Genomic DNA, 23,820 nt, shown 5'->3' on the forward strand with positions numbered 1-23,820 from the left:
ATTAAATGAGATCAGACGGGTGAAGACACGGAAGAGTAACAATAATTATAGCTCCATAATAATAAGAGCAAGGACCAGCTATCCGGCAGCCACAGTAACTCTGTGCCGGGCACTGCACCGTGCATATTTGATCTCATTTCGTCCTCACAGCAAGCCAAGAAGTAGGAAGAGATCACTACCAAATTTTCATGCCAGGAATGATGTTGCTGAGAGATGAAGTGACTCGCCCAGGGCCACAAAGCTGGGCTCTCTCACATGAGGCCAGGAACACAGTAGGTGTTTAATAAATGCTGGTTAAAGCTGAGTGCAGACGTGAACCGCACACTAAAATGTCATTGTTTCTTGACTGCTGCAATCTCTCTAGATGACTCCCTGGCAACCAGAGGTTCAAGGACTTTATTTCAACCCAGAGACCCTGCCTCTTTCCTAACAGCCCCAGATGATGCTGAGGCTGCAGAGCCAGCCTCGTGGCCCCTTCCGATTCTCGGCACTTGACAGCTAGCAAAACACGTTTGGGACCTCACCTTGTTCAGTCCTCACCAAAGTCCCAGCCGGAAAGGAAAACGAGAATTTCGATTCTCTTTTTTAAAGGGAGAAACCAGAGCTCAAGTGATGTGACTTTCTTTGGTGAGCCCAGAAGTGGGTGCAAGGGATTCGAGGCAGGTTTCAGGTCCAAATCCAGGGCCCTCTGCCCTGAGCTGTTCTTCCCCCATGGGAAACTGCCCATAGCCCCAGTCTGTGAGGAGGCTGGTGGGTCAGAGAGAACCAGGGACATTCTGTGGCCCCAAGAAGCCATCAACCCTGCAATGCAGGCACAGAGTGCAGAGCAGGTGGCCAGTGGTGTCCACACTGACCTTTGTCCCTTCTCACTTTGATCTTCTGGCACAGTGACCTGTGTCCCCTGCCAGGTCTGCTGCGCCTTCTCCAACTTGCTAACCATCGGGTGCTCCCCGCTCATACACTCCTTCCTCTGCAGCCTCACCCAAATGCCCAGCCTCATCCCCATCGTGCAGATGGGGACACCAAGGGCTGAAGGAGCGCACTGACTTCCCAAGGTTACAAACAGGTAAGATGCAGGAGCCCAGAGTCTGAGACCATGTGACAGCAAAGCCGGGGCTTAGTGGGATGATGCTTGTTTTGTGGGATAGTCTGACCCTTTCTTCCTTTCTGTCTCCCACTCAGTGGCACCCACCCTAAACTCTCGGCATGTACCTGGGCTCCCCTCTGCTCTGCCGACACTGAGGCACGAAGCCCTCAGACCTCAAAACTGGCTGCAAATTTAACTCAGCTCCCTGGGAAGGGAAAATGTCATGCTGCAGCAGACAAGGGCGACCCCCTTCACTGCACGGACCCCCAGATCTTCCCTATACCGGATGTTTCATTGAAAGAAATGTTCCCAGGCAGCCATCACTCTTTCCTGCCCCCTGGAAAGCTCTGTTTGAACCAGACCACTGGAAATAATATAGTGAAAACAGCCTCTGTCGTTTATTGAGCACATACTATACACCAGGTGCTGAGCTATAAGCTCTCACATGCATCGCCTCACGACATCCTCAACCCCGTCTTTTGAGGAAAAGACAGGGACCGCTATTCTCTTTTCATTAGAGACCCAAGGTCAGGCCAGCAGCGGCCTGAAATCACAGAGCAGGACTCTCCTTTAGACTCCAAGCCTTGGCCCCACCTCCTCCTGACCTCACCCCCCCCCACCTCTCCCTCCAGGCCCACCTGCTGAGTTGTTCTGGTCCAGTCTACTCCTAGGGCATCAAACTACCCACCAGTATCACCTGGACGTGGGCCAGCAAGTCACCACCACCCAATGGTTCATGTTCCTCAAAGCTGCATCTAAGGGGTGAAGTCCACGGGATTTCTTTCAGCAGACCTCGGGTGACTTCTGCAGAGCACCTGGGTTCTCAGTAAGTGCCACCCCCTTCCTTTCTCGCCTTCAGAGCCTCGGGGTTTGGTGTAAAGCAGCGGTCACCCGCCAAACCCCCGAGGGCAACGCTGACTTCATGACTTATCTAAGCCGAGCATCCTTGTGCAAATCCATTCACCTCTCTGAAGACGGCCTCCTCCATTTTTACAAGAACAAGGCAGCCCGGGGGCGCCTGGGTGGCTCAGTCGTTAAGAGTCTGCCTTCGGCTCAGGTCATGATCCCAGGGTGCTGGGATCAAGCCCCACATCGGGCTCCCTGCTCTGTGGGAAGCCTGCTTCTCCCTCTCCCACTCCCCCTGCTTGTTCCCTCTCTCCCTGTGTCTCTCTCGGTCAAATAAATAAATAAAATCTTTAAAAAAAAAAAAAAGAACAGGGCAGCCCCAACCTTACAGAGTCGTGATAAGGATAAAAGGAGGCCACGCGTGGACAGTCCTTGCACACAACATGTCTAGTGTCATAACGTGGAGCAATGCCTCATACACAGCAGGAACAATACACTTCCACGCAGAGAGAGACCCCAAAAGATGGGGGCAGGGAGGGGGTAAATCCTCCTTTCCACATGCATTAGCACCATGAATATTTGGAAAAATCCACCGGACACCAAGCCCTCCCTTAATAAAGAAACCCCCAATCTCTTCCACTCCAACACGTCTGGCCCTACCCTGATGTCGTAATGCCCCTGTGCCCAAATCTCAGTGTCTTGTCATAGAAGTGGCATAAGCCAGGAACCCGAAGGGCCCTGCTGAATGAAGCGCAGGGTCAGGGGTTACAAGGAATTCCGTTTAAATTCCTCTTTCACCTTCTGGTCTTTGGTATAAGGATCAAAGGAAAGCGGATATACTTGGGTAAGGTTCTGGCATTTTCCCTACATACTACCTCCTTCTTTCAAAAGAAAAAAATAGATAGGTATGCTTTCCCCCAGAATGTGTTATGTTACAGACTTCAGCGCTGCAAGTCTACAGACAGCTTTTACAACACAAAATGGCCCAAAAAGATATTGGGAAAAAAAAAAAAAAGTCCAGAAAGATACTGCAGGGGAAAAATAAGAATTTTTGAGCTATGATCATTTGAAAGAAAGCATATCCAGCAGATTTGATATTCAGCATTTGGTGGGCAAGAAAACAAAATAATCAGCTCAGGAAGCAAGCAAGGAAATCTAAACACAGCCTGTCCCCCTTAGAACCAAACGTAGCTGGTCCTTCCTCTAGAAAGTGCCCCTGAACTCACTTGGCTGCATTCAGGCCTTCTCCTGGGCCCTCTCACCCTCCATGAGCCCCTGTCTCTGACAAATATTCATACTACTACCGTGTGTTGAATGCTTCCTATGGCATTTGATCCAAGACTAGGAAGAAGGAGCCAGCCCACAGCCTCTGTTGCAAGCAGAAGAAATAAGAGCAAAGTGCAGACTAGATTCTTATGTTCAAAGAATCCAAAGAAGGTGCCACCGAGTTGATATGGGAGCTCGATGCAATAATAACCATAATACCACTTGGAAGGCATGCTATGGGCCGAAGAGCTGTCGATGAGGATGGGGACATTGTTCCTGCTGTCCCTTTGCTGGCCTGGCGTGAAGGTCAAACCTCAGACATGGAATCACTGGGGAGGGATTTTATTGACCATCCTTCCTGTCCCCGGGCATCTTACAGACCAGGACACCAGGCTCAGCCAGGCCATGTGGTTCATCCAGACTCCCATAACCAGAGAAGTCAGGGCAGGGCTAATCCAAGGATCTGGCCTCCCGCCCAGGGCAATGTCCACTATTGTCCCCTTTCATGGAATCTGTCCTCAAGGAAAAGGATGATCGGGAGCTGTTTATCCGCAAAACTCAAGTTGTAACAAGGTCCCTGGGAAGAGAGGGGGAGATTGTGTTGTGTGTATGTGTATGTGTGTGCACGTGTGTGTGCGTGTGTGAGGGAGCGGGGGAGCCACATCAAAGCTCCTAACATTCATCTGGTTCCTGTAAATGTGACTAAGGACCCTTGGGAAAATCTTGCTCTGGGCTTGATAAGCCAAAATCCAATTCTCAACTCAATTATGGTTTTCTGTGCTTTTACAGAGCCTCAGTCCACAAAATCTCCTGGCTTTCGTCTGGCCTCAGAATACTTAAGTTGTCATCATCTGAGCCAGAGCATCGTCAAGGCAGTGGCTCTCAACCGGGAACCTTTGACAACGTCTAGAGGCATGTTTGATTTCACAGCTGAAGAGCAGGGGGGTGGATGCCACTGACATCTGGTGGGTAGAGGCCAGGGGTGCCTCCAAACACCCTATAATGCACAGGACAGCCCCTGCCACGAAGAATTATCCATCCCCAAACGCCAAAGGTGCCCAGGTCGAGAAACCTCAAGCCAGCCCTTTACATGCTATGATCCCCAAGATCTCCTACCAGGGGCCTACGATCTGGTGAGGTCCGATTTCATTAACAGACAATGATCACATTCTTAAGCACGGCTCCCCCACCCCACAGCCTCGAGATCGTGCTCAGTGAGGAAGGACCACATGTAAACCCACAGATTCCCTGCCCTAAATGCTCCTTAGTCTAGAAGCTTGCTCACTTTGGGGGGATAAATATAGTCCCGTGGTTCTATAAAAGACAACAGGAACTTTTCCAACCTCCCAAATATGTTAAAGGAAGACTGCGATTGTTACCTTTTTTCTGCTCCAAAATACTAAAAAGGTTGCAAAGCCCCCAATCCATGGGGCACCAGCTCTATCAAATTCAGCGGCTCAACCGGACGAAGTCCCGGCGAAACCCTCAGCTGCCCCCACCCATCACAGCGCAGGCCGCCCCAGCTCCAGGGCCCTGTGGCCAGTCAGCTCCTGAGGATCCTGCCTCCCCGAGGAGGCTGGAGGCAGAACAGGAGAACAGGGAGAGAAACCTTTGACTCGCCCCACTCATTCGGGTCATAGGATTTCCAACTGATTCTAGCCAAAAGAACCAAAGTAAGGTCCTGCTCGCAGAGGGGGAAGCAGCCCCAGATAGAGGTGAAAGCATACATCATCTCACTTATTCCTCGTGCCAACACCAAATGGTTAGGAAATTTTGGTGCCTGTTTCAAAGACAGGCTCCGACGGGGGAAGGGGCTGGACCAGGTTCCCTACCGCCTGGGGTCTCCTGAGCCAAGTACGGCAGCCTCTCTTATGTATGTGGCCCAGGGGCATGTGCAAAGGGGAAGATGCTGATTTTAAATCTGGCTGCTTCTCTTCTTAGCCTATCAACAGGCTCTGGGAAGGCTCCTACCGCAGGAGTCACCCCAAGTCTGGCCCCAAGCTCTTGCGAGGTGTCTCCCGAGGAAATGAAGCCACTGCCTCTTTGAGCTACCTTTGCATCTCCGCCAGCTACTATTTGGAGCCTGCTTTTCAAGGTTGCTCGGTTTCTTCTCTTAGTTGGTTTTGCAGCCTGGCGGAGAGACCAGTGAGAGAGCGACAGTAACATGAGCCTTGCAGGGAGGTCAGTGGTGGCAAGACCCCGTCTGAGCCGACTAGAGGCGGGCAGGAACCTTGAGCCTGCTCTGAGGCCAGGCAGCCGAAAAAAGAGACGAAAGGTGTCCCCCACCCACCTGCGCCCAGCCTGCCCAGAGTGCCCTGTGGACGACACACAGGGTGTAAGCCCACACTTGCTTCCCGCCGGGGCTGGGCCCTGCCTGTCTCCTCCCTGGGACTCAGTTCTTCCTTATTTGAAAGTTGAGAGGATGAGACCGAGGTTCCTTGTCGCTGGCGCATTCATGTAGATCTTTCTCGGTTGGCACTTGAGCAAATTCTTTGGTGGCTCTGGAGAAGGAAGATTATCAGGCAGCACCTCCTGGCGGCCGTCAGGAATCATCATCACCAAGTGGCCCCCGGTGGGATGGTGTGTCCAGGGCAATGAACACAGGGAGGAAAAAGTATCCAGGGGTTTGCAGCCGACCAGCTCTTGGACACTAACTTCGGGGGTTTAAAGCAAAACGACAGCCCTGCCTCTTGGCCCCTCCACCCTCCACGACAATGAAGGCAGAAGGTCTTTAGAAGGGAAAGCTTGAAAAACAATGTCAGCCCCAGTCACGGAGGACTGGTATCTGATTACAAAGCCTGTCCACCTCATTTCTCCCCCACAAAATACCAGACAGAGAAGGGGAAAAACAAAAGCGCTAAAGAAAGAAAATGATCAGATGATAGAACTAAACTGAGCTCTGTGCCCAAGGACGGGGCTGACGCGGAGGTTGGAGGTGGCAACCGGTCCTTCATGTGGCTGGGGGAAGGGAGGCCATTTCGGGTTTCCTTTTCCAAGTGAGGCGTGAAGTCAGGAGGGAGATGGGGAGCGTGAGGCATCCCCATGCTCAGAATCCCACTGGGGTAGTGGGTCACTGCACAAAATACTAGTTGGACGGCAACTTCAGAGATAATGGGCTGTGGTCCCCGCCCTCAGAGAACCCACAGTCTGGTGGGGACAGACCAGAAAAGTTGGCACACAGGACACTGCATGATGAAACTGCCCCCTTTGGGTTAGACTGGCACGGGTTTGAGAACAGGCAGGCTCTATCATGTCCTGGCTGTGTGACCCTAGGCAAGTTACTTAACCTCTCTGGGCATGCCCATCCTCCATGCCCTTTATTCCTTCCCCTAGGCACATAGTATTATAAGGAATCAATAGATGGCAACTCCATGTACATGCTGTATTGCTGTGCAGATAGTAATTCACCCTCACCATCGAGTTCACCACGGACAATGCCCCTCCTCTCCCCGGGGACCTCTTTGCCTACTTACTCCCCTCCTCCCTCTTTCCATCAGCTTGAGATCTCTTCTGGTTTCGACCATGTGTGCATTTGTTTGAGCTGACACTCACCTCTTGCCTGGTCTTTTATAGCAAGGGTTACCAAGCTGTTTCTGTAAAAAGTCAGAGAGTGAATATTTTAGGTTTTCTGGGCCATACTCTGCCACATTGCTCAGTGCTTGCTATCGTAGTGTGAAAACAGCCATAGACAATATGTAAACAAATGAGCATGGCGGTGTTCCAATAAAGCTTTACTTACAAAAGCAGACAGAGGGTAGGATTTGGCTGTGGGCTGTTTGCCCACCTCTGTCTTAGAGAGAATCCTCTCTCGTTATCTGCTCCTCATCTCTACCCCATAAGCCCATCACTGACATGGAGACAGAAACTGTCTTCTGCTCACTTCTCTCTCCCAGGGCAAATCTAAAAATGCTTCAACCTTCCACTCCAAGGGCACGGTTCCCATGATTAAATTATGACAGTTCTTTTGTTTGTTAATTCATTCAACGATACTTCTGCTACCATGATGAGTACTTTATAGAAAACTTATAAAGAAGCACTGTGTTTGTGTGGAGGGTGCGGTCTGTGGAGCTCAAGTCCTGGCCGCTGCTGGTGGATGGCCATGTGACCCTGGATCACTAGGTTCCCCTCCCTGTACCTTTTTTCTGTCATTTGAAAACTGAAGAATGTAAGAGTCCCTATCTCCTTGGGAAGTTCTTTTTTTTTATATTTATTTATTTATTTTAGAGAGACAGAGCACACACGCACATGCAAGCAGGGAGAGACGCAGAGGGAGAGGGAGAGAATCCCAAGCAGACTCCCTGCTAAGCATGGAGCCCGAAGCCAGGCTCGATCTCATGACCCTGAGATCACGACCCGAGATCATCACGGAGCCGAAACCAAGAGTAGGACACCCAACTGACTGAGCCACCCATGTGCCCCTCTCCTGGGGAAGTTCTGAAGCATAAGTAAAGTTTTCCTTAAAATCAGCTTAGGGTAATACCTGATACATAATATGCTTTTAATCATTTATTGTTATTATTATTGTTGTTACTAAGAGATGGCGCCTGTGACAGTTAGGAATTTATAATCTGATTTGGGAGGTTTGTATATTAGAACAACTGTCAGATAACTGCCAAGATGAGAGCAGGGGCAATCAAGGCAGGCTTCCTGGCAGTGGTGGCATTTATGTTGTGTCTTGAGGTATCATCAGGAGTTGCTAAGCCATGGGAAGGTTTACTTCAACACATGCCGTCAGGAGGTTTTCTCTTTTGAACAGATGCAAAGAGGGGGTTTAATAGGGTGCCTGGGTGGCTCAGTCAGTTAAGCATCTGCCTTTGGCTCAGGTCATGATCCCAGAGTCCTGGGATCAAGTCCCGCATTGGGCTCCCTGCTCAGTGGGGAGTCTGCTTCTCTGCCCCTCCCCTGGCTCATGCTCTCTCTCTCTCTCACTCATTCTCTCTCTCTCAAATAAATAAATAAAATCTTAAAAAAAAAGAAGAGGGGTTTAATAAATAAATGAAATCATCAAAGTCTGCAGGGTCTGAGCATTGAGCCCCACCAGGCACCAATAGCTGGGAGGAACGTCTGGTAAGTGAGACAGAACAAGGTAAACAAACCGGATTCAAGGACTTTTTTCCTTCAATTTTTTTTCTTCGAAGTTACACAGCTACTTGTTTCTTGCCCAGAAAGACAGAAAATTCAGACAAGCAAAAGAGAAATAATAACCACCCCTCATCTAAGACAACTATGCTAAATATCCAAGTGTATCTCCTTCTAGAATTGTTTTCTATGTATCCATTTTGAACATTTTTTTTTTTAAGAATTTATTTATTTATTTGTCAGAGAGAGAGAGCACAAGCAGGGGGAACAGCAGAGGGAGAAGGAGAAGCAGGCTCCCTGCTGAGCAAGTAGCCCGATGTGGGACTTGATCCCAGGACCCCAGGATCATGACCTGAGCCGAAGGCAGACCCTTAACCAACTGAGCCACCCAGGCATCCCTCTATGTATCCATTTTGAAAAAACTAAATAATCTGCAAATTTAGTCAAAACGGTGCCTTTTTGGGGCACCTGGGTGGCTCGGTCGGTTAAGCATCTGACTCGTGGTTTCAGCTCAGGTCGTGATCTCAGGGTCCTGGGATCCAGAAGTGTGGGCTCCACACTCAGCAGGGAGTCTGCATGAGTCTCCTTCTCTCTGTGCCCCTCCCCCTGCTCGCTCTCTTGCACTCTCTCTCTCTCTCAAAATAGAAAAATAAAATCTTAAAAAACAAACAAACAACAACAACAAAAGTGCCTTTTCTTCCCCCTTCCCCAAATAGTAGTTGGGGCACTTGTCATACAAGAGTCTAAGTCGGTATTCAAATTTGGTTCCAAACAATAACACCACCTGAGAACACTTGTCTCCACCTCCCACTTCTCTCCACTCCCTGCTTCCTCCCACACATTTACTGAACTTTTCACATATAATCACATACCCACGGATCAGATACCCACTCTCTCCCAGAACCACTGCTAAGAATAGGGCAGAAATACTCACCGAGGGAGACTAACCCTTGCTGGGAGAAGGGGGAGCCTCCCAGGGCTCTGAAGAGGCTCCAGGGAGTTCAGACCTTCCCAGCCACACCGGCCTCAGGGCAGTGTCCCAGCTCTGCAGCTCTGGGATCCAACCTGGAGGGGCAATGTGGCCCCCTCACCAGCATCCCCAAACACCCCACAGTAGAAAGGGCTCGGGGCTGAGCAGCAGAAACAGGTGCTGCAGTTCCAACTCCAGCTCTGTGGCAAGGTGGAGTGGCCTGCTGCTGGTGGCCTCAGTTTTCCCACCTGTGAAATGGGCGCTCATCCTGGTCTGCCCACCACTCATACATCCGTGAGGATCAAATAAGATCATCGGCAGGCAGGGGCTTCTTAAAACTGAATGTGTTCTGCGAATGTGCAATGTGGTTGTCATTTAGTATTTACATATATGCTCTAAATAATGTCTTTTTCTCTCATTTCTGGTTTCAGCTGCTCCACCCCTGCGAGCCCCCCAGAGGGCTGCACACTCCAGCTGAGCAAAGGGAAATACCTGGACACCCCCCCTGCAGGGTTAAGGAGCAAGCCATCCCCATCCATAACCCAGGTTCCAACCTTGGCTCTGAGACACTGCTCTGTGACCCTGGCCAAGGAGGCTACCTCTCTGGGCCTCAGTTTTCTTACCAGTAAACAGAAAAAATAAACATATAAACCTCACGAGGCTGTTGAAAGGATTAAATGAGCCAGTGCTGCCTGTCAATTATCCGGCACATTGCTTCTCTCAGTAAGAACCAACCAGTATCTGCTCTTACTGTTATCATGAGCCACCATCATTCACTTAATCACTCAGTGACTGCTTGTGACTCAACAGTTCTGAGCCAGGCTCTGGAACAGGGCTGGCACAGTAGTTCTCAAAGTGGTGTCTCCAGACCTGCGGCCCCAGCAGAACTGGGAGCTTCTTAAAAATGCAGGTGCCTGGGTGCTTCCCCAGACCAGCCAAAACAGCAAGTCCAGGAGCCCTACTAGGGATTCTGATGCACATTCAGCTCTGAGAACCACTCTTCTGGTGAGGAGTAGAGAAACAAACAAATAGGAACCATTAAGAAAACAAAACAGAGTAATGGGATTGTGAGGGGCTGAGATGCACGTGGGATGCTCCAGGAAGGTGGCATTTCAGCCGAGACCAAAATGACAAGGAACTAGCCATGGACAACATTCCAGGCAGAAAGGATGACCTGTGCAAAGGCCCTGAGGCAGGCTTTTCAAGGAAAAGCAATTAGGTCAGGGTAACTGGTGGGATAAGCTAATGAAGACATCTGGAGATGAACCAACCGGGAGGCTGGGGGAAGGAGCTGGGGTCTGATTCTCAGATGTAACAGTCAGTTTGGGTCTGATTCAGCTCATCTGGTTTAGTGGACACAGAACCCACAATCCTCAAACAGTACAGCCCCCACAGACTACACAGTTCAGGTTCAGTCTCAGTTCTGTGCCCAATTCTTCTACTCCGTTACCTCCCAGGTGCAAGGAATACAGAGAGGGAGGACCGTGGCTCGGATCAGAGAAGACAGTTGGGAGCCAGGTTCTCTTTGTTCTCACTGGGGGTTCCTACAAAAGCCAGAGCTAACCGCATGAAGTGGCAGGGGGGCTCCAGAGAGGGGCCAAAGGTGGCCTGCAAGAAAGTAAAAGTAGCAGCTATATCGGGAAGGGCAGATGAAGCCTGGATGAGGTTTCTCAGCTGTGGTTCTGCTTCCCTGGCTGTAAGACAAAGGCCAGGGGCAGGATGGGTGGGAGACGGACTTAAAAAAAATTAATAAAGATAATCATAGCCAGCCATATATTAGGCATGCAATTTGCTAGACATCAGGCTAAGTGTTTATTTATATTAACTCATTTCTTTTCTGGCAATTGCGCCATAAGGAAGATGCCACCAGCATCCCCATTTTACAGTTGAGAAAAGTAAGGTGGAATTAAATAAGCAGGGAAAGTTGAGGCCGAGTCCAAGGGAAGCAGGACTAAGGCATAAAGAAGGAAGAAGGAAGATTGACCAATGGATTGAAACTTGCCCCAACCCAGCTCCATTCATCCTTGACTTATGAGTTGAATGAAATCCAATCAAGACAATTCCCTTCTTAAAACCCCTCCAACAGCCTCCTAGTCTGCTTCAAAGAAACCCAAGCTTCTTGCCATGGCTCTAAGGCTCCTGAGGAGCTGGTCCCCGCCTGTCTCCCCTCCCCCGTACCTTCCATCCTGCTGCCCCTGCTCCCTGCACTGCACTAGTGTATTGTCAACTTGGCTAGATGCTGGCACCCACGTTTCCAGAATCCCCTTCTCTGTAGGGTCCCAGGTTAGAGTTGGCCAAAGCTGTATAAAATTTGGGAAGTACAGGAAGGAGGAGTTATGATGCTCTGAGACATGGGTTAGGGACAACAGGAGACAGATGTAGAGGTACTGGTCTAGTTTATCCTTCATCATTACCGCTCCATGGCCAACTCTTCATCCTGAAAGTGGGCCCTGGTGACCAACAGTGACCTCAAATCCAACACCAGACACTCCCCTGCAAACTCACAGAGGCAACAGCTCCAAAGAACTAATAACCTTCCTTAGGCATCTACTCCAGTCCCTCTTCTTGGTTCCCCTGCAACAATGAGCATGCTGGCTTCCAGAGGATTCCAACAACCCAGGCTGGCTTCCCCACTTCAGGACAGGTTAGAGACCTTTCTCCGAATCTTCAGTCTCCCCTTAGGAACTTCTACTTCCCCAGTTCTTCCTACAGTTGTCTAAGATCTGTACTCCTATGGTAAATTCATTTTCCTGTTAGACTCACAGTGGCTCTTCTCTCCAACTGACCCTCACTGATAACAGTTACCAGCCGAAGGAACACTGTACCTGTTCCAGAACTAGCTTCTAAGATACCTGACAGCTTCCCCTTCCTCCCTCTTAGAACACTCATTCCTCCTATAAGAAACCCAAGCCACATGGAAAGGCAATATGTGGGTGCCCCAGCAGACAGCCTGAACTGAACTCCCACTCAACAGCCAATGCCAACTGCCATCCATGTACGTGTGCCATCCTGAATGTTCCAGCCCAGTCAAGCCATAAGGCATGGAACGAAAGAACGGCCCCACTGGGCCCAGGCCATCCAGAGAATCCTGAGCAATAACAGAGCAGCTGTTGTTTTAAGCCACTAAGTTTTTTGGAGTTAGTTGTTACACACAGCAAAGACTCACCAGAGCACGTGCCATGGTTCAGCCATGAGAGCCTTCTTTCTGCTCCTTAAAAACGCTTTGGGAATTTGCCTAACCCATTTGCTCTTCTCAAAATGCGCTTTCCCCTCTCTTTTCGTGTCTGGTAAACCTTCTTGTCACTCAAGGCTTAGTTTAAATGTCACCTTCTCAGAGAGGCACACTGTGATGGTCTGCTCAATGGGTTGACGTGGCCAAGCCTGAGTCCCCAGGTACTCAATCCAACATTAATCTGGGGGTTGCTGCGCAGGTATTTTATGGATGTGATTAAAGTCCATAATCAGCTGACTTTAAGTCAGGAGGATTATCCTCAATAATTTGGATGGGCCTGATTCAATCCTTCAAAAGGCATAAAGAGCAGAACAAAGGCAGACAGCCACTTCCAGTCCAGCCCCCCGCTTCCGATGGCCTGCCCCACCTGCCCCAACAATCGCATAAGGCGATCCCTTGCACTAATCTCTTAATATATTTATCCTCCTGGTTCTGCTTCACTGGTAAGCTCTGACTGACACCCCCACTGCGACCACCCCATCAAAGCGAGGCACCTGGTCACCCTCATGTCCCCCTATTTTAATTCTCTGCATAAAACCGATCACCATTTTTCAATATATTCTAGAGCGGCACCGTCCGATAGAACCTTCTGCGGTGATGGGAATGTCCCAGAACTCTGCTTCTCCCATAGGGTAGCCACTGGCCACACGCAGCTACGGATTACTAGAAAGGTGGCTGGTGAGACAGAAGAAGTGAATTTTTTATTTTGTTTCGTTTTAATGGATATAACTTTCACTCATCACATGACTCTAGTGGCTGCTCGACTGGACAGTGCGGGTCTGGAATATAAGGTCCATGGGAGCTGGAAGCTGGTCCAGCTCTCACTATGTCCCTAGTCCCCCATGGTGACTGACACAGGAAGTTAGATTGGTATTCATCGAGTGAATGAATGAGCCGTTTGTAAGGTTGCATTAAGCTTCTATCACTTGCATCGAGAGACCCAAAGTGGCGCTCCATGTGCGTAAGGGGTTCCTGAGAACCCACAGCTCAGGGCTGGAGAGTGTACAATGAAGGAAAGAAAGGACGTCAGCTCTGGAACACACCAGACCCTGCGGGCTTTGGGAGGGGCCACTCTCCCTCCGCCTGCCCAGCCATCCCAAAGTTAGAAGCAACTGGAACAATAGGGCAGTCAAGACTGCTCTTACTCTTTGTTCTAGTCAAAGGAAGGCTGCGGTGAAGGCAGGGTTCTAGTGGGCTTCATTCAAGGCCCACACTGGGAAGGAGCAAGAGAGCGTCTGAAGCTGTCCTATTTTGGGGCCATTCTGCATCCTGTTTTTTCTCCTGGCTGCCAGTCTTTTCCCCCTGCACACACAGGGGGAGGAACTAGAGGGGGCCTGGGCCTGGCGAAGCAAGCTCCCGAGAGGCTGCTGGGGTCTGGGGCTACCTGCCTGCTGATGGCACCCTGGCCTCCTCTCTCCCTGAGATGAGAGAAAGGAGCAGAAAAATGTTCATCTTTAGCCCAGAAGGCTGGCTCACAGCCTGCAAAGCTCCGATAAGGATCAAATATGTGCTGGTTGCTACATTTTTCAAGGGTCTCCTGACTGCTTGTATATCGCACCGATAATTAATGTCAAGCTCAATGATAAGCACTAGAAAAATCTTGGGAAGGTAGTTTTATGAGTAGAAATCCAAAGACATTTTACCCCCTGGCACATTCCTTCGCCCTCGAGCACAAAACATATAATCACCAGCTTCATATAGCAAAAGGGGCTGCTTTTTCTGCCCACGGGCCCTGTCCCCGGGGCTACTTAAATAAACTTACTAAATTGCAACCTACAGCATCTCGAGAATTCTTTCTTGACCTTTGCGCTCCACAGGCCCGTAACACCTGCCCCTCCCCGAGCCTCCTCCTGCACTTCCTGGCAACTCGCTCTGAGCCACCCCCCTACTCTGCAGCCAGAGTGCTTGCCTGGAAACTGGACAGCGATCCATGCATCTTCTGCTCCACACCCGGCAACACCAGCTCCGTGCCATGGTCCACCCTGGAGGCCAGCCCTCCTCAGCACCCGCAGTCACACCAGTCTGTCTGTGCCTAGCACGCTGTACTCTGCCTCCTGCCACAGGGCACTTCTGCATGCCCCCACCACCCCCTAGTCCTTAGGAGAACTCGCCCTCCTGCTCTGGGTCTCAGCTCCACCCAGAAGCCCTCAGAAAGTCCCCCAAGACCTGGAATCTAGCACAGTGCCTGATACATACCGATGCATAAGAAGTAAGTGAGAAATAAGTGCTGAAGAAAGGAAGGAAGGAGAAAAGCAAGGTCTTCATTATCTGGGACCTGGGTTTGTCCTTGGGAAAGAGAAGATGCAAATGACTGCCCATTATTGGTCTGAAAACTGTCAAAAGCCCAAGAAGAGTAGGGACAAAGAGGAAACGAAAGAGAAGGAAACATACAGCATCTGCACTCTGATCTCTGAGCCTTGTCCCCTCCGGGCTCTTCTCTGATAAGCAGCTGTGATCCAGAGAGGGAAGTACCAAGGAGCAAGCTTGTGGTTTTCAGGCCTGAGGGCTCCAGTCTGGGGCTGGAGAAGGAGGGGCGAGCAAATGGCAGGAACACACTCTTCCAGCAACAAATTCATTTCATCCTAGGACCTCAGCTCTGTACTGACCATGATGGAGAAAACGGGGCTGGGAGCCATGGAAAAATTGCTTGGGCTTTAATGTTCTTGGCTGGGGGAAAAGTGGGCCACCTCTAGAGAACAATCAAGTCAAACCGGAAAGGGGGTGGGGGGGAATAGGTTCTAAAGAAGCAGCAGTGCTGAGGGAGACAGCGGCTCAGAGAGAAGGGAAATCAGAGAAACAAAGAATGAGAAGCGTAATTGGAAAACTGAAGGCCAGGGGCCCTTTGGAGAAAAAAAGAGAGGAGGATGGCAAGAAGGTAGAGGGAAGAGAGTTGTGGGCAGAGAAAGGCTAGAGGACCCTGGTGATGGTGATGTTGGCGGTGATGGTGATGTTGGCGGTGATGGTGATGTTGGTGGTGATGGTGTGGATGGTGTTGGTGATCATGGTGGTGGTGATGGTGATGGTGTGGATGGTGGTGATGTTGGCGGTGATGGTGATGTTGGTGGTGATGGTGATGTTGGTGGTGATGGTGATGTTGGTGGTGATGGTGTGGATGGTGTTGGTGGTGATGGTGATGTTGGTGGTGATGGTGTGGATGGTGTTGGTGATCATGGTGGTGTTGGTGGTGATGGTGATGGTGTGGATGGTGGTGGTGGTGATGGGTAGTGATGGTGGTAGAACTTCAGTGGAGAAGGTGGTGATGGTGGGTGCAGGACGGGGGGTGGGAATGGTGCTAATGATGATGACAATAATGGTAACAATAAGACTCATCATGTACCTAATCCAAGCCAGGCCCCGTGCTTTGCCTGTACCATCTCATGTAATCCTTCCAACAACCAATGGGTGGAAATGATCATCACCTTCATCCCACTACTTTGGAAACTAAGCTCAGAATTGTGAGACGTCATACTGAAAATCACGTAGCTGATAGGTGGCAGACCCAGAATTTGGCAGAACCAGAGTTTGTCCAGATTCCATACCGTTAGCAAACAGTGAAGGCCTGAGAAGCGGAAAGCAGAAAGGAAAACTGAAGAGGACGGAAGCCTGCCCTGACTGCGCTATTTAATAGGACAGCCTGCCCTCCCATTCCTGGAGGGCACTGCCAACCCCCTGAGACTTCTCTACTTTTCTTTTTCTTCCCCCCACTGCACTTATTCTAACATACTTTGCGATGCACTTGTTTCATATGATTATAACGCGTCATCTGTCTCCCCCCACCCCCGCTAGAATGGAAAGTCCTGAGGACAGACCTCTAAGCATGCATTTTCAGAGCTCAGAACAGTACCTGAGACATACTGCAGGCATTTGACAAATTTTGTTGAATGAATGAATGTTTTTTGGTTTCAGGCCACATCTGATATGACAAGAAAAGGTTAAGATATCATGGCTTTGGGGTCCCCTGAACTTGTTGAAAGGACAATTGAGGGTTCTTTGGTTTCAGGCTAAGCCTGACCTAACAAGCTCTGAAAAAGGAAGAAGGGTTCATTTTTTCCTAACTTGGGGGTTTCTTGGACACCGGGAAGCAAAGGTATCCCCAAAACCCAAGAAGAAAACTAAGATTAGAGTCACACGTCTACAATAAAGCTGCCCCGATCTTCTAAGAGAGAGACAGGGAGGCAGAGAATACACACTCCACCAGGCATAAAGCTTACTTGTCTCCATCTGCTTCCATGAGTTTCTCAACACAACTTGTATTCCTTCAGGCATTTAACAAACAAACAAACCAGTACACACCAGAATTTAAAATATCTGACTTCATCGCTGTGAAAGACGCCAGCCCTCCAGCTGAGAACTGGGGCTACCAGGGCGAATAAATATGGGATGACGCTTAAGAACAAGAGTCTCGCGGGAAAGACACTACTTTGTTCCCTAGTTTGGGATAACGTTTTTGGTTAAAGTGAAGGGCAGGAAATGATGGAATCATCCAGCTCCCAAGATAGTTAGAAGCTTCTAGGAACCAATGATCATATTTAAGGGAAGATGTAAAAGAAGGACGGGTCCAGGATGGCTCACTGCTTCCTCCTGGTGGAGACCAGTAGCAAGTACATCAAACTGCTTCCTGAGTCTTCCCTCAACAGGGGCACCGGGAGCCAGGAGCTAGGTTTGTAAACTGCACCTGCCCTATGGGAGGTCACAGTCAGATGAGGGAGGGAGGCCAGGAAACTGACAACCAGTGTAAGACACGGTCAGTTGGTGACAGAATCATTCATTCATTCGTTTGTTCATTCATTCATTCATTTATTCACTCAACAAAGTGCAGAGGCTTTGAGGCAGGAGTTGGGTGTGAGGATAAGCAGGGATTCACTGGGAAAACAAAGAGAAAGGGAATTCTAGGCAGTGGTGCAGGAGCAAGATGTGAAATCCATGCCTGATCCAGAAAACTATGTAACTAATAGACTTATCCAATAGTCAAAGGCTCGAGGGGGAAAGGTGAAGAGTTCTGGCTCCAAACAGAAGCCAAATTCTGAGCTTTCTTTGCAACCCATGAAAAAGGCCATGTACTTTAAGCCACTGGTGATTTGCATGGGCTACATGTGTAAAAAGGTGTATTAATTCAGAAATATTGGGGTGCCTGGGTGGCTCAGTTGGTTAAATGTCTGCCGTTGGCTCAAGTCATGATCCCAGGGTCCTGGGATGAAGCCCCACCCACATTGGGCTCCCCGCTCAGCAGAGTCTGCTCCTCCCTCTTCCTCTGCTGCTCCCCCTGTTTGTGCGCAGTGCACGCGCTCTCTCTCTGTCAAATAAATAAATAATCTTTTTTAAAAAAACTTTTATTTCAGAAATATTTACTAAGTCCCTACAGTGTACCAGATACTGATATCAGGCTGGGAATAAAATGGTGAGCAAAAAGAGGTCCGATCCCTGCCCTTTTGCAGCTTACAGTCTGGTGAAGAGATAGGCATCCACTTTTTTTAAAAAATCACTCCCCCAAAAAAGGTCAAAATTTAAATTAAAATGTGACGAGCAGCCCTGCTGCAAACAGGAAGAGCAGAAGTAAAGTGTGACACCAAGGAAATTCGGAACTGGGTGTGTAGACAAGACGGAGTTAGGGGTCCCCAGAAAAACAAAGATGAGATACAGCTTTCTTAACATCAGCCAAGTCATGTGAGGACCCCGGCTGTTTTATGATTGATGCCTGGCCAGTGTTATTTGCACAAACATGTTTCTCGAAGAACTTCCCGGGATGCATCAAAATTGCAGAAAAAAAATAGATCTCGGCAGTTAATGATTTTCAGGGAACAAAAAAATGTAAAACACAAATAGCCACTACCAAGCCAGGACATAGTCTGACCACAGCAGAGACAGTAAATCAGTGGTAAAACTCCCAGTGCTTTTTCAGAAGTCAAGATTGACCCAATGCCCACTCTTGTGTCATTTCTGCAGGATTTAAACCCCTCTGAGTGCACAAACACAGGGCTAACTGGAGTCAGAGCGCTGACGATGCGACCCAGGCTGGCCCGTGATTTCAACCAACTAGGACCTGGACTCCTGTCACCTTAGGATGACTTTGTCCCAATTCTAGACTGAACTGTCCTCTGCCAAACTCCTGCGTGAATACACACACACCTGCTGCTTAAAACTCCCCCAATTTTGTTGTTGGGAGAGGCTGTGCTTGCAGAGCTATCTCCCTGCCTCTTTCCTCGTAACCAGTAATACAAAGTTCGTCGCTTCCAACACCTCCTTGGGTTGTGCAATGTAATGCACCCCACATGGCGCTGAGTTGAGCTGCTCCCACGCTGACCTCAGCACCAAGAGCCGTAGGATTTAGACAAACGTGCAGCATTTGGCCACCGTTGCCAAGGTCCCAGTGGTCATAAGGCTGTATTGGAGGCAGGACACTGTAGACGGGATCTGAGCTGCCTGGGAAGGGCTGGTAGAGGCAGGAGGATGAAGGGGAGCGGAATTTGCTACCCCAAAATATGTCCCTTTGGCATAAGGGTTATTTTAGGCTGATTATTTTGAAAAAACAGCAGACAGAGGGGAAGCTCTGAAACCCGAGTAGAAGTCTCACTTTTGTAAAAGACATTGACATTGATAACGGAAACCTCCATGTATAAGGGTGTCTCCAACTCGGTATCAGAAGGGTGACTCTAAAACTCTAGAAACTTCTATCAGGGGAGAAGGCAGAGACTTCCGTACAACCGCCTTCCCCTTGTTAATTGTGCTTTTCCTGGTCACCTCCCGTAACTGCCTCTCTCCCACCCCCACCCCGCCCCGCCTAACCCTCTCTTTTGTCTTTAGCTAGAGATGTGATTTAAGGTGATGCCTTGGGCCACTCTGAAGAGTTACCCAGTTTCCCCAAGGCTTTTCCACATATACAGAAGGGATCCATGTTAGTAAACCTCTGTTTTCTCCTATTAATCTTTTATTACAGGGGCCATCTCAGCCAAGTATCCAGAAGGATAGAGAGAAAAAAATTCTCCCCCACCAGGATCGAAGAGATCACCGTCTTTCAAACCATGGCTCACACCCTGTAAGTGAGGTGTGACATGAAAGTGATGGGTCATTACCAGCATTGGGTAAGTGATACAGAATGAAACAGAAAACAATGCAAAATACCATACATAGTAAGAATGAGTTTGATGGTAATTCTCTATTTCACGAGACTCATTTCAGGTGTGTGTGTGCGTGCGTGCGTGTGTGTGTGTGTGTGTGTACAGAACTGCAATGTAAATCCAATTCAATTCTGTGCATCTTGATCAAAACTGAAAACCAGGGGCGCCTGGGTGGCTCAGTTGGTTAAGCGTCTGCCTTCGGCTCAGGTCATGATCCCAGGGTCCTAGGATCAAGCCCCACATCAGGCTCCCTGCTTGGCGGGAAGCCTGCTTCTCCCTCTCCCACTCCCCCTGCTTGTGTTCCCTCTCTCGCTGTCTCTGTCAAATAAATAAAATCTTAAAAAAAAAAAATAAAAAAACTGAAAGCCACCAGAGTAGAGGCCCTCTCAAGGTCTCGCCCAGCCCAAGATGTCACCAAGGATGAGTGCTCAGCCTGCGGAGGGTTGACAGAAACACCTGTTTCAGGCAGAGCAGGAGGCCAGCTCTACTTAGAAGAACTTCACCAAACTCTGATGGGAAGATGTGAACTCGGAAATGCAATTAACCACCTAACCTCAGTGTTCACTCTCATGTATCATGGGGGGCGGGGGTGGAGGAGCCGGGAGAGGAGTAAATTGATACAAACTTTCTGGAAAGCTACCTGGTAATGTTCACCAGACTATCGGGAGGCATTTTTGTTTGTCATGACCGGAATTGGGAGGAGAAAGGATGATACCGTTATTAATCTCATAACTGAGGCCAGGGATGCTGCCAAATATCCTTCAATAAGAGGACAGCCTCTGACTCAGGGTCCATTTTGATGATGACCGTAGCTTTGATAAGGACGTGCTAGCAAGAAAGAATACAAAAGGGCATGCACCAGGGGGCGGGAGGCGGGAGGAATCCAGGCCAATGACCTGTTTCAAATATGTTCTCTTTCATTCCCTGCTGTATCCCAGCCCTGTTGGCACATAGTAGTCAGGAAATAACTTGTTGAATGTTCCACGCTGAATCCAGCAAAGGCTTCTGTGGCTAAGCAGATGCCTGACGGTTCCAGACTGAGGTCCTACAGTGACACCTAGTGGCAGAAACTGAAACAACCATGCAGGTAGACCAGATTTAGGGGTGTTTGCAGAGCCGATCCCTTCTGACTACAAAGGCCCCAGAATTTGCAGGGAAATCATGAGGCTAGTGAGGAGCGGGCAATTCAAGAGGACGACATGTGATGTCCTGCTAATAAAGGCAAACAAGGGTTTGAGCAATTAATGGGAAAGATCAAAGACAGATGATGTGAAAAAAGAAAAAAACAAGCCCAGGGGTGCCTGGGTGGCCCAGTTGGTTAAGCGTCCAACTCTTGATTTCAGCTCAGGTCTTGATCTCAGGGTGGTGAGTTCAAGCCCCACATTAAGGCCTACTAAAAAAAGAAAAAAATTCCCAAAATGGAGTCATTCACCCCCACAAGATAGCAAACCCAGACTTAGTTTTAACCTCTCAGGAAACAACCCTCTCTTTTGTTTTGCTAATAACTCTTGCCCTACCCTCCTGCCCATAAAAACCTTCTCTTGTGCAACTTCTCTACTTGCTAGAAGGGATTCTGCCCGATTCATAACTGATCTCCAATTCATCTAGTTGAATTTTGCTTTTTTTTTTTAACAATTTGGACCCCAAGCTGATAAAACAAGTCACAGAGGTTATTTAATTGGGGGGGGGGTTCAAAATGCGCATGGATAATCCTAATTCTATTGTTTATTTATTTATTTATTTATTTTTAAGATTTTATTTATTTATCAGAGAGAGAGAGACAGAGGCAGGCAGAGGGAGAAGCAGGCTCCTTGCTGAGCAAGGAACCCAATGTGGGACTCAATCCCAGGACCCTGGGATCACGACCTGAGCTGAAGGCAGACGCTTAACCGACTGAGCCACTCAGGCGTCCCCTAATTCTATTGTTTTTTTTTTTTAATTCTATTGTTTAAAAAGAGGATGCACATACCCATTTGTCTGGAAGAATTACACCAAAACTTTTTACCAAAATGACAACGGTAGGTTCCCTAGAGGGCAAAGCTTGGGATAGTTCTTTTCTTTTTATCTATTTTTTGTTTTATTTTACACTGAATGTCTATTGTTTATGTAAAAAAAAAAGAAGAAGAAGAAGAAGAAGAAGTTAGATGGATGTGGACCCAAAATGCAAAGGCATTTAAGAATGTCTAAGGTACAAAGACCCTGATCACCTATGCACACCTTGGATTTCCATATCTGGGCTCTTATTATCCAGAACCAAATGCACTACAACCTCAGTGCTCCCTTGAGCATGAGCTTCCAAGAACTGCCCTCACCCCTTCTGGCTCCCGAATCCCCTCTTTTCTCCGCTCGTGAGTGATATTTACCATCCAAAGCTGACTGTCTCATCCTGGCCTGCAGCACAGGCACGGAAATCGGGAGGAACCGAGGCCGATGTGCTGGGGACGAGTCTCCATCCCCCGGGCCTGCTCACCTGACATGTGGACATTCCGGAGGCAGGACAGGGAGGCATTGAGACGGGCGCACTCCTCCCGGTTGGCTCCGTATTTCTCCACCGTCTCACACACCTGCTCATCTGTCATCTCCAAGAGGTCCTCCAGACTCAGCTGGCCAGGGGTGATTTCCTACAGGAGGGAAGGAAGAAGGATGGTAAACACACCTCGGGTGCCCGGAGGGAAGGTGAGTGGGCTGAGCCTCCACACTGCCATCTAGCGGTACCTAGGGGAAACAGGCCTGGGTTTGAATCTCAGCTTGGCCACTCATTACCTCAGGCAAGTCACTTACCCTCTCTGAGCCTCACTTTATGCCCCTGTACAATGGAGGTCTTAAGTGCGCATACTTGGTAAGGTAACCCCTATCATTAGCATACAGACAGTGGTCCATAGACGGTGGTAGTTAATTATCTGTCTCCCCCACGCCCCCCGCCCCGTACCTTCTGAACTCCTTATGGGCGGGCTCCACTTTCCTCGTCTTTGGATGGCCCTCTATGCCTCCTGCTCAGCTTGGCTTGTCCCCAGTACAGGGAGAACTCAGAGCAGAGCAAACTGGATAGCCCAAGTCTCCTGATGGCTGTCCTCCCTGGCCACACCTTCTAGGGTCTAGATTGGGGGGTTAGGAACCCAAAGTGGCGGTAAGCTGGAATCCCGTGGGTAGCTCAGCACTGGAAATGAAACCGGATTTGTGTCTGAGCCCCATAGGGCACGGCTTTACATTCTAAGACAAAGTAGTAAGGCTGGAGTATGGCATGGGGTGGGGACAGGAACACTTCTGGAAAGATGGGCTGGGAACAGAAAAGGCAGGATTGCCAGCTGTAAATGTCCCTTCACCACCACCAGCAACCACCCCCCTTCCCCAAAACGATATGTCCCCAGACACCATAATATAGATACACCTTGAAATTTGTCAAACTTTGATATTTATGCATCTTTATGCATTTATGCATATTTATGCATCTATATCATATGTGTATATAAAATGGAGAGCCTTCATTTATAGTAGCTAATGGTATCCAATGTTTTTACATATGTTATTTAAAAATAAGTACTTTAAGATACTAAAAATGGAGATTCTAGGACACTAGGATACTTCTGCCCTCTTGTGGCCATATCTGCATATTACAACAAAATCGGACACCTTCCCCTGCCCGCCCCCCAACCCCCAGTACGGACATTTAACTGGCAGCCAGAAGGAGGAAAACTTCTTTCCCAGCCTCAAAACAGATGCAGAGCAAAAGCCATGAAGTCAAATCAGTGCCTTTCCAACTCACTAGGGCAGGGAGCAGGAGAAAACAATACTTGAGTCATTTAGGGCTTTTCTCAAATAGGGACACATGGCTCCTAAAGCCCACTTTAAGAAAAGTGATGGTCCAGGATCTGAAGGTACAAAAAAAATCACATTTAGAGGGACTCATTCACAACCCAAAAGAATTCTCCTCTTTGCTTCAGGAGTCACTTGTGCATTTTAATCCTATCATTTACTCCCCAAATACTAAATTTCCACTGAAATTTGGGGTCACAGGAAAAAAATCACAGAAGTAATAATGACATAAAAAATGGACAAAGCCTAAGGAAACCCGGACTAACAGAGCAGATGCACTTCCATTCAATAAAATGACAATAATAAGCGAAAATGAAACGGATGGCACACTGTTTTAAGGGCTTTTCTTGGGTTTTCTTTAAATGTCACAAAGACCACATAAAGTAGTACTTTCATCATCATCATCATTGGT

At 48.8% G+C, this 23,820-nt stretch overlaps 1 protein-coding gene across 1 annotated transcript in view; it reads right to left on the reverse strand.

Moving 5' to 3' along the window:
* KSR2 (kinase suppressor of ras 2) overlaps positions 1 to 23,820 on the reverse strand; it is a 400,598-nt gene that overhangs the window by 292,692 nt on the left and 84,086 nt on the right. The window contains exon 3 of the mRNA XM_035017093.1: positions 22,066 to 22,216. Within this exon, the coding sequence (XP_034872984.1) occupies positions 22,066 to 22,216 (151 nt within the window). The remainder of the gene's footprint in view (positions 1 to 22,065; positions 22,217 to 23,820) is intronic.

This window comes from Mirounga leonina, unplaced genomic scaffold (genome assembly GCF_011800145.1).
Source record: "Mirounga leonina isolate KUSES-001 unplaced genomic scaffold, KU_Mleo_1.0 Mir_171, whole genome shotgun sequence".
Classification (NCBI taxonomy): Eukaryota; Metazoa; Chordata; class Mammalia; order Carnivora; family Phocidae; genus Mirounga; species Mirounga leonina.